Genomic DNA, 11,351 nt, shown 5'->3' with positions numbered 1-11,351 from the left:
CAGCAGTCTTTCACGTGCTCTGTGTCGTGTGGGGAAAAAATAGTGTATAGAAAAGATGAGCTGAACTGTAAACATTGAATCCCCATAAGTCTTCCATATAGTCAGTCATATAATTAATGATCTCCTTCACTTTTTTCAGATTTTCCTTGAGGTCCAGCTAAGAATGCAACCAACAATAAAGTGAAAAAGCTGTGCAGCTGAAGAAGCGTCCTTCTACTTGGTGAAAATGTCTCTTATTTTTTGACAACGATTAAAGGACAATGGGGTCAAACACACTTGGGAAGGCTGCAACATTAGATGAGCTTTTGAACGCTTGTATTGAAATGTTTGGTATGCTTTTTCAATATTTTACTTTGCTTTTCCTGAAATTCATCTTATAAGATAACCCCTGCTGTTCTCTGATTTTGCCAGTCTTTCTCTTGGCAAACAATATTTCTGTTCTGTAAAATTCTCTGTGTTTCATTTTGGCCCAGAATCACATAGGCCAGAATTTTAATCACATGCACACTGTATTAAATTTTCTTAATACAGATAATGCACAATGGTGGGTCTAGTGGTTTTTAAAATGCTGGCCTTCACAAAGAGAAGTGTTTAGTTGAATTATTCAAGGAGTTATTTCTGGCATTGATCATTGTCTTGAGTAGTTACACAGCTGCATTTCTGACCAGACTTTTTTTTGAAAGGTTTTCCAAATCATCACATAATAATTGGCAAGAATATGACTTAAGGCTCATGTAATCTTTTTACTCTTACTGGAATGTGATGTACCAGGATTGAGGGAAAGAAGCGATGAAATAGCTCTTAATCTATAACACTATGTCATGGCATATGTCACATTGCAGTCAGATGAGTTCATGGATGGACTTAAATGCTTTGAAATGGGGCCTTAATTCACAAAGCTACATTTAGATTCTCTTGAAATTCAGGACAGCTTTTGACTGGTATTGATTTTTTTTTCCCCTTGTGGAGAGAAAAAAGTATCTAAAGATGAGCAAAATGAAATAATTAAGGGGCAGATCTTGCTACTGAGTATAGTGCATCTCCATATATCTATGTTGGTAGACCACTATCAAACCTGTTGTTCTAAATACCTAATGAGAGGTAGCAGAGCCCATATACTTGCTGTCTGCTGGAAATCATGCCTCTCCTCCTTGTACACACTCTCTTGGCAAGTGTAGTCCATGTGTGGTTCCCATTTCATACATGCATATCAACTACTGTCTTTTAAAAGAGTGATGGGCAGAAAATAATCTAAGATTGCAAATGTTGAGGAACACTGGTGGTCAGCCAGCATGCTAGGGAATAGCTCTTTCTGTAGTTTCAGTGGCTATGTTGCAAAGACACAAGGACCTGCACAGCAGCTGCAGAAGGGACCCTGGGCATGGATGTGAGGTGTTGCGCTGAAATTTAATTCCTTGAAGCAGATCCCTTTTTTAACAATGCAATTGTGAGCATAAAGCTATAAAGCTGCAGTAAAAGCAATATTGTAAGTGGTTGCACATAAATCATCTTCCTGCCCTTTTGGTGGACTAGTTTGGGATTTGTTCTTTGGGTTACTGGCAGCCTCTTTGTATAACATTTAGCATAGTGCTGTCCATATCCTGTTATTCTAGCTACAGCCTGTTATCTACACCGATTATTTTTTTACCTACCACTACAATCTAGCAGTAGTTATTGCTAAAAGAGCATTTGTGTTCTTTGGTTTTGTTTCCTCCCTATTTGGTAGATAATGACCCAACATTTCCACTTTTAATCCTTTCTCTCTGACTCCACTTGAAGAATAAAAGCTTCTCTCTGTTCATGAATAAATGTGGTTAACTCACTTCTTTCTCTTTTGCAGATGACAAAGGAAATCGGTGCTCCAGCCATTTGCCAAGAACCTTTCTTTTAATGCACCGGTGGTACCTGCCTTCCACGGAGCTGGCTGGCAAGCTTCTGTCCACATATCCTTTCAGGAAGACTTGCAAATTGACATTACAACACCAAAAGCAGATTGCTTCTGTGACTGCGTGTAAAAACGTGTCAATTAATTAGTGACAAACAAGCTTTCGGGGTGAGATTTTTTCAGCCTAAAAGGTGTAAGTTTGTGAGCTTCTTTCTGCTATTGGTTGTGGACTTTTTCCATATGTGCAATTTTGCTGAGGCATACTTTGAATTAACTTTGGGTAAGTGCTAGTATCTTGCCAAGATAACTGTTCAAATGTGTAATGGCCAGCTGGCCTTTGTCTAGTATGAATTTTCAGTGGTAACTAAGGACCTCCATGTCATTTGTACCTCTTAAAAACTTAATAATCAGAAGTATTACTGCATTTGGTTAACCAGAGCTTGCAAGAAACCGTTCAGCAAAATATTCAGAATAGTATAATAGGGGCATTTTTGCCGGGGCAAAAAATAAAGTGGCAGCCAGGGAAAAGGCTGTGTCCCCTAAGATGCTGTGAAAGTGAATGAAATATCAGAGCATACTGGGGTTATCTCTAGAAGAAAAGTTTGATACTGTTTTTTATTCAGCTGGTCTAGTGTCCAAGTCTTCTGTGGATAAAAACAGCATTACTGAATCAAGGCGCACAAAGCTTTCTTTAACTAGTCTACGTATAGAGATGCCAATGGGGAGAACTGCAATGAATTCAGATTAAAAATCTGCTATTTCATGAGGTAAGCATGCTTCTGGTCCTCTAGCGTTCTGGCTTTATGCTTCTGTGAATACTGTCAGTGTGATATCTTTTTGTAAAAACTGAAACTAAACCATGGAAACATAAAGCTTTTCCTTTTTTTTTTTTAACTTGATCTCCATTCCATGGCAAAGAGTGAATTTCTGTGCTTTGAAAACCATTGTTTACGTTGAGCCATCCAGCTTTTGAGACACTTTATTGACCTAAAAGGCTGATTGAAAACGTGCGCTATGATTTACCTGGTGCTTGAGTGTGACATCTCTTGGAGGGAGGTTAGTTCAGTGCCACACAGAGGAGAGACACATTTTGCTTCAAGATGTAATCTAGTGTGGTAGAGGAAGATTGGCTCTGGGCTGTCGGCTTCAGTTCACACAATCCCTACATTATTTATGACGACAGGAGTGTGTTAGTGATGCCAAAGCTATTACAGGTTGAGCATGTTCTGATCCTTGCACTGACTGTCTCTGACCTTGTTTTTATGGAAAAGCTTTCACATGTTAGGCTGTGCTTGTGTAGGAACATCCCTCTGTAAAACAGAAAGCATGAATTTTTAAGCTAACATGATATAACCTGCTTCCCTCAAACAAATGCTTTTTCTTAGTAGGGAAGTGATCGTGCCCCTGTACCCGGCACTGGTGAGGCCGCACCTCGAACACTGTGTTCAGTTTTGGGCCCCTCACTACAAGAAAGACATTGCGTTGCTGGAACATGTCCAGAGGAGAGCAACAAAGCTGGTGAGGGGTCTGGAGCACAAGGCTTACGAGGAGCGGCTGAGGGAACTGGGGGTGTTCAGCCTGGAGCAGAGGAGGCTGAGGGGAGACCTTATCACCCTCTACAACTGCCTGACAGGAGGCTGTAGCGAGGTGGGGGTCAGCCTCTTCTCCCTGGTAACGGGCAACAGGATGAGAGGAAAAGGTCTGAAGTTGCACCAGGGCAGGTTTAGGCTAGACATTACAAAGAATTTTTTCAGTGAAAGGGTTGTCAAGCATTGGAAGGGGCTGCCCAGGGAAGTGGTTGAGCCCCCATCCCTGGAGGTATTTAAAAGAAGGGTAGATGAGGTGCTTAGGGACATGGTTTAGTGGTGGGATGGCAGGGGTAGGTTAATGGTTGGACCTGATGATCTTAAAGGGATTTTCCAACCTAAACAATTCTATGATTCTATGATTCTTTTTTCCTCTGAACTGAGTTATATCACAATGAAGAAAGGGAGGGAGGTCTTGAAAGCAGGACTGATAAAGCCTTCTCCATGCCCCCTTAAATAGCAGAGGAGGCATCTCAATGACATGGTTATCGTGGTAGAACTGCCACTCAAATTCACATTTTCATTTTCATTGAAAAATCTTTTCTGAGCAGATAAAGTGTCTCAGTTAGACAGGGGATAAGTGCAAGTGTCATTTGAGTGTCCTGGCAGCATGAGTCGGGACCCATGTGTGTGCCTTTAGTGTGTGTCACCTGAAGCATCACTAGTTTCACATTTCCATAGAATGCTGCTGTCTTGTGCTGTGGTGAGTTAACCAAAGGAAATTGTACGATAAAGCAGCTTTTGCCACTTCAGTGTCACAGGTAATCACAGCAGCAACAAGTCGGGGTAGTCCACCCTCTCTGCCCAAAAGCCATTAGGTCTGAAATATTTGTAAGTGAGTCCTATTCAATAAAATGTAAGTATATATATGCAGCCACTGAATGCTATACATGAATCCCCTGGGCATCTCTGAACCACTGTCTATGGATTTCAGATACTGGATTTTGGAATTTCCTGCGGAGTTTAACTTGGATCTTGGGCTGATTCGTTTGACTGAAGAGTTTCGAGAAGTAGCCAGCCAGCTCGGTTATGAGGATCACATCCATCTCATTGATATCTCCAGCATGTAAGGATGTTATGAGCTTCAACATCTTTCTCTCTGTAACAGCAGAACTGTAGTTCTGTGCAAAATATAAAAAATACTAAGAGCCATGTTGATCTTGAGAGAGAAAAATAGCAGTTACAAAAAGATTATATTCTAAATTTGAAATTACTAACAATTTGAAATTCTAGTTGTAGTGTCACAATAAAGAGAAGATTCTTATCTGTATGTAAGTTTTGAATACAAATGGGAAAGAAATAATTTTCCTGCCAAGGCTAGTGCCAATTAAGTGATTAATATTACTTTTTTCCTGTAATTTTTCATACAGAATAACAAGCAATGCAGTGACTGGCATGTTGTGTAAATCTTGCATTTTCTCAGGGAAGCTTTTTTCTTCTCTCATCAGTAACCTGTTAATTTTTTGTAATGGCTTTCTGTGTACTTTTTTCTATGTTTTAACTGCATAATCTTTAGCATTTACATTTGTAGTTTTATTGCATCAAAACAATTACACTACTGTTTCCTTGACACACTGAAAGGAAAGTTACCTTTTAAACATCACCAGACAGGCTCTTATATCTCACCTGATATTGGATGTTTCCTTTTAAAATATGGCATATGCCTAGTGATTTTTCCTTATTTAAAAATGGCATAGTAACCTGGAAGGACAGCACTACTAATCCCAAGGAAAGCTGCAAGACTTCCTGCAAGAACAGTACCGGGGAAATCACAGGAATAGTGCCTCTCAAATCTTCATTTAAAAATATTGTTAGCAACCTCTTTCTGCTCTCTCAAGTGCTTTTACTGCATGGGGCAGTAATTATTCCATTGCTTGCAAGCAAATGATTTGCCTTTTTGTTCACCCACTTTTTACTGTTTCGTTAGCTGTTTGACTGACTGTTTCTGTTATGCCATTATTGTCTTACAGAGTAAAAATTAATCCTTGAGCTAGTCAAGTCTTTTTTTTGTTCTGTATCAGAATTTGGTATGACGTGTTCTTCTTGCATTTCCAAAGCTTTTTTTAATTATGACTTCCCTATATCATAGAAAAAAGTACGTTGCCCTTTTGTTCTGATAGAAACCTGCTATTATTTATCATTTGCAGTAGTGTCTGTGAAACTCTTATCTTCTGTTAAGCAGCCGAACGGCTCTTACTCTGAGTGTTTGTTATGTGCTGGATGTCACCGATCAGAAAGCTCATTGGTCTGTCTCTTGGTAATTTTATGCTATGTGTGCAAACTGTGGGCTACATTCACATATACCCAAACACAATTGAGAATTATATCTATTTTTCTGTTGCAGTCCTTCCTATGACTGGATGAGAAGAGTTACACAGAGGAAGAGGATTTCCAAGAAAGGAAAAGCCTGCCTGCTGTTTGACCATCTGGAGCCCATTGAGCTAGCTGAACATCTCACTTTTCTGGAGCATAAATCTTTTAGGAGAATTTCTGTAAGAAGCCTACAACTTTGTCACCCTTAAGCGTAGTAAATCTTTATAATCCTTCATATGTACATAGCCGTGGCTGCACCAGCACTGCCTCAGTCTTTTTCATGACTGATGCTTTTAGTGACAGAAGTTAATTTTGTGGAGAAATTCTGGGCAGAAATTACTGCTAAAAGATACTGCAGCCATGTGTTGCAGCAATTGATTAAACTAATATTGCTCAAAATCTTCAGGTTCTTTTTTTTTTTCCTCTGAGGAAAAGAGTTAATTACTTTTCGGGAAATATCAGAGTCTTTGCAATTAATAATTTTTGAACAGACTGAAATAAATATAGTCCTTCTGTAGTGTCTGTTCACTCCCAATTACTTCTTCAGAATCTGTCCTTTCATTTGCCAACCTAGTATTGGAAGATAATTCAGGTTGGAAGGGATCTCAGGAGGCCTCTAGGCCAACCCCCTTGCCCAAAGCAGGGTCAGCTCTGAGGTAGATCGTGTTCCTCAGGGACTTAGCCAGTTGGGTCTTGAAAATCTGCAAGAACAGAGACTGCCCAACTTCTCTTTCCTCCTTCTCCAATAATGGCACTGAGGAAAATGCAGATACAGTTGCTTCTTTTCACACAGAAGAGGCAAAACCAGATGAAAATTAAAGTAGAACTTAAAGCAAAACAAATGAGTAACCTAAATGCCAAAAGAAATGCTGATTTCTGCTGGCAAATATCCCTATGAAAAGGTCACATGATGCCACTGTATCTGGTGGCAAATGGAAGCAGTAAGTTTTCAAGATGACAAGTTCTCTTCAGTGAAAAAATGAGACTTTTTTTCAAGTGTTTAGGAGCACGAAAGAAATCAGACTCCAAAACTAAGAAAAATATATGAGGTTTTTGTTTGTTTCAAGAAAGGAAGGAAAAAGAGATCAATGAGGAGCTGAGACCAGTCTAAATAGAATCTCTTTTGATGTCATTTAATAACGTTCAAAGGTTTATTACTCTAGACTTTAAATTATGGGAAAACACCCTCCAGTGATCTGTGCAATGCTAACCTCAAAGAAGGAAGGAGGGACAAGGAAAAAGGCATGGATATCTAATTAGACTTAAGTTATATTTTAATTCCTTTGGAAATTCCAGAAAGAAAACTCAGACCTGCAATGAATTTTCTTTCTTCCTTGTTGTTCCTAATTTCTCTGTTAATTCTTCAGCTTGCATTTTGCTATCATCTCAGATGTTTCTCTGCAACCAATTAGAGTTAATTAATCTTGTACTGCTTGTTATCTCAAAGCTACATAATTGTAGAAGATGATTAGTCTGAATCCTGTCTTTGGTTTTACCTATTTAAAAAATATGAGGGAGAAGTGTTAACTATAATAGAAAACATTTTAAAGTATCTGAACACTGAAATACTGTTGATCTGCAGCTCTGAGACAAGCATCTACTGTGTAAGAGTAAGTGCCATCATATGGCCTTCTAGCAGGCAATTTTTGATCAGCTAAGACCAAAAAACCCGTATTATCTGTTATTGTAAACAGCTCCCTACACAAGCTGAAGTTATGTCATAAGCTTCTGAAAATCTGTCTTTAAGGGACAGCGGAGAAATAGTTTCCAACATTTAGGGAAATCTAATTCTTGGGAGCTGTATCTCACCCATGTCCATGAACACACAGGGACTGAACAATAACATCAACAGGAGCAAGGTTTATCAGAAGTAGCTCCTTGTGCGACAGAATTTGTTTGACATGGAAGGAAGAAAATGGGTGCATAGTTAGCTGCTTGGGGTGCAGTTCAAGCTCCTGCGAAGACAGAGCTCCTATTGACTTCAGCGGGGCCAAGATGTCCCTCTTTACATCAACAGTGGAGTTGGTTACGATACTGGAGTGGGATGAAAGCTCTTATTTATATGCTTCTTGCTTGTAGCACTAGATAATTCCTATAGAGTATCATGCCATGAGTATGTCAAGTAAAACTACACAGAATGGAATTTTGTAAGTGTTGAGTAAATGATGGGAAAGGTAATTCCATGGAAGTAGTACTCACACTCATCATGCAGGTTTCTCTATTACCTGACACACAAACACCAAAGTTTTATGTTGACATTTAAGTAAAAAAAACCAAAAAAAAAGAAAAACCAAACCAAACCACCGCCAACAAAAAACTTTTAAGAAAGAACTGATGTGCAGCAGGGTCTGCTGACCCTAAGTCTTGGTCACTTTCTAAACAAAAACAGCTTTAAAAATTAAAAATTATCAGATTTTTGATTTGGTTCTTAAGTTGTCCACCATTTTACTGAAAATGCCTTTCCTCTGTTAGTTCACAGACTACCGAAGCTATGTGATCCATGGCTGCTTGGAGGACAATCTTACTTTGGAGAGATCTATTGCTTTATTTAATGGTATCTCCAAATGGGTCCAGCTCATGGTTCTCAGCAAACCAACACCCCAGCAAAGGGCAGAAGTGATCACGAAGTTTATCAATGTTGCACAGGTAAGTCTTGCATACAAGTCTTTTTCTTCCAGTATAAAGCAAAAATGTAAATATAGATCACAATAAACAAATGAACTGGGTGATCTTTGAGCTGTTTCCTCAGTGAACAGCCTGCTCAACATCACTGCGGGTTATTTGTTCAGGTGTGGTATGTCTGCAGTTTTTAACGAGCAGACCTGACTATAAAATAATTTTCCTTTGTTGTATTGTGGTTGACAGCTATCACTATTGTGTGTTTCTTGTGGAGCTACGCTAATTAGAAAAAAGAAATGCTGAACCATTCTGTTACGTCCCCTGGTTTAGTGAGTTCTGCTTTAGCGGTGTGTGACACTGGATAGCTGCCATGTGTATTTCCTTGATTTTTAATTATGCACGATCAATCTCTCCTGCAGAAGCTCCTTCATCTCCAGAACTTCAACACACTGATGGCAGTTGTGGGAGGTCTAAGCCACAGCTCTATTTCTCGCCTGAAAGAAACTCATTCTCATCTGTCTTCAGAAGTCACAAAGGTATGGTGGACTCCAGAATACAGACATATTGAGCAGAACATCACCTCTCTGAGGTCTGATGGGTTCTGCAGTGCAAGTGTCTCACCAGCACAATAGTTGGATCACGGCAGGGCATCCTAAAAGGCACTTTGATTGCATTCCTCTCAGTGAAGAAGGATCAGTTCACAGAGATCCTCTGCTTGATTGCCTGTGCCAGAGAGGAATTAACACTGCCGACACCCTGACATGAGTTGTGCTCATTTAAAACAGATTAAGTAAATGCCATGAATGCTTTCACAGAGACTTGCTTCTCTGGCTATTTGCAGGACTGGAACGAAATGACAGAGCTGGTCTCTTCCAATGGAAACTACTGCAACTACCGCAAGGCTTTTGCTGACTGTGTTGGCTTCAAAATTCCTATTTTAGGAGTTCATTTGAAAGACTTGATTGCTGTTCATGTCATTTTTCCTGACTGGATAGATGAGAACAAAGTTAACATAGTGAAAATGCAGCAGCTTTCCATCACCTTGAGTGAACTGGTTTCCCTGCAAACTGCCTCTCATCATTTAGAGCCTAATATGGATTTAATTAACCTGCTAACCGTAAGTATTGGGCATGTTTCAATTCACTTCTATCATTCAGATGTTGAATGTCAGTAGGAATATTCATATCTATAGAAATAAGTGCACATTGTTATCCTAGTTTTGTAAAAGAAAAGGGAGAGCATAGAGAACAGAAGCAAGTTCATGTGAGGTATGAATAAAGTCAAAGCGAGTTTCGTTACTGTAGTAGGCCATGGCTGGAAGCAGCAACGGGATTGTTGTCAATTCATTATTTTAAGGATGACAGAAAGAAGGTCGTATTTGTGTTAGGAGAAGTAAAAACTAAATTCTGACTACTTAGAATTGAGGCTTATGTCTCCTGCACAAAGATCAGGTGATGTGTTGACATGGACACACAAGTGAAATTCCAACTTGGGCATCACTCTGTTCTCACTCCCGTGTGCTTTGTGTAGTTCCTATCCAGCAAAAAAATGCTCTCGAATGGTGTTAAATAGCCCCTGCAACCCCTACTTTTTTTTCCCTCTCCATCCCCTTGGCACTGGCTACATTTGGGGAAACTTGCACACACATGTTCCAGATAAGGATTTGAATGTCCCGTTTCAAACCAAAGGAAAGTGAGATTTCAAAAAGACTGAATAAAACAATTTTTTTTAAAAAAAGCTGCTACCGACAATGCTAAGAGGAATTAATTTTCAGTCCCCTTTTTGATGTGTAGACAATGAATGTAGTTTTAATAAATACTACACTTTATTTCAAAACATACTGAAGTGTGGAGCCAGAACCATCAGGCTAAATCCTGTTTCTGTTGAAATGTAGTCATTTTATCACTGGTCTCAACAGCTGCAGTGTTTGACCCAACACCAGTTTGTTCAGGTCCTGGACAAAACCCAGTATCTTGGAATTAAAGATAGAACCTGGGAAACTTGAAAAAAAAGGCATGTTGTTTGTTATAAACCACTTGACGTTGCAAGCAAATAGAAGTCACCTACTCACCTGAGAGTAGTCTGAAACGTGTCATGGTAGGTAAAGGACTATCTTAATATGTAATCATTTTATGCTGTTTCTGTTCTTGTTATTTAACTTTGTCTTTCAGATCTCTTATCTGGACTGAAAGATAATATCTTTGCTCTCCTTAACTCAATAGAATTCTTTTAAAAATAAACTTAGACCTAAACAAGGTCTGTGTGTAAGTAGGACGAATTTGACAATTTTTCCAGTGTTCATTTTGTTGGATAGCATGAACTTCTCAAGACCGTATTTTTCTCCAAATTTCTTTTTTCTGTTTTAGACAACAGGAAAAAAATCTAGATCAAAAACCAGGGAGAGAATTTTACTATCTCTGAATAGCTGTGTCTAGAACAGGCAATGTTGCAGTGTTGTCCCTCGCTCCTTGGGGAGGTGGGAACAAAATTCCAGTTTTTCCTCAGTCAGGTCACAGATTTGAGGTGACTCTCATTACCTAGCTCATTCTAGGTAACTGCCTTACCTGGAGGGCTGTTGGGCAGGAGCCTTGGATTTTTTCCTTTCATGCTTTACTTTAAAATGCTTAAAAACGTGCATATCTAGAAAGTAAGCAGAAGTTGTAGTTTGTGATGAATTTATGCTGGGACTGATCAGGTACAGAGCTTTATGCTACAGAAGCTGACAAATATGAGCCTGAGCTTGAAGCTACCAAGACGGCATGGATCTACCCGTGACTTCATTGTAATGAGGAATGGGAATGGTTTGAGGCAATAGGAAAACTTCTCCTGTTGCACCTTATATAGAACAATCTGGGAACAAGCCCTAGTCCTGATTAGTGGGACAGGGAAGAGAAGGGAACATGTGTTGCCCGCTGCAACACCCCTTAGATTAAAATATTGGACTATAA

General features: G+C 39.4%; 1 protein-coding gene across 1 annotated transcript in view; it reads left to right on the top strand.

Annotated features, from left to right (window-relative positions):
* The first annotated feature begins 254 nt into the window (after window positions 1-254).
* RASGRP3 (RAS guanyl releasing protein 3) overlaps window positions 255-11,351 on the top strand; it is a 29,332-nt gene continuing 18,235 nt past the window's right edge. Inside the window, exons 1-8 of the mRNA XM_035892005.1 lie at window positions 255-330; window positions 1,841-1,943; window positions 2,590-2,652; window positions 4,406-4,537; window positions 5,816-5,963; window positions 8,257-8,430; window positions 8,823-8,939; window positions 9,245-9,520. Of these exons, the coding sequence (XP_035747898.1) occupies window positions 261-330; window positions 1,841-1,943; window positions 2,590-2,652; window positions 4,406-4,537; window positions 5,816-5,963; window positions 8,257-8,430; window positions 8,823-8,939; window positions 9,245-9,520 (1,083 nt within the window). The 5' untranslated portion in view covers window positions 255-260. The remainder of the gene's footprint in view (window positions 331-1,840; window positions 1,944-2,589; window positions 2,653-4,405; window positions 4,538-5,815; window positions 5,964-8,256; window positions 8,431-8,822; window positions 8,940-9,244; window positions 9,521-11,351) is intronic.

Source organism: Egretta garzetta, unplaced genomic scaffold, assembly GCF_000687185.1.
Source record: "Egretta garzetta isolate BGI_Z169 unplaced genomic scaffold, ASM68718v1 scaffold54, whole genome shotgun sequence".
Taxonomy (NCBI): Eukaryota; Metazoa; Chordata; class Aves; order Pelecaniformes; family Ardeidae; genus Egretta; species Egretta garzetta.
The sequence above is the reverse complement of the archived record's forward strand: the minus strand, read 5'-3'. Positions and strand labels throughout refer to the sequence as shown.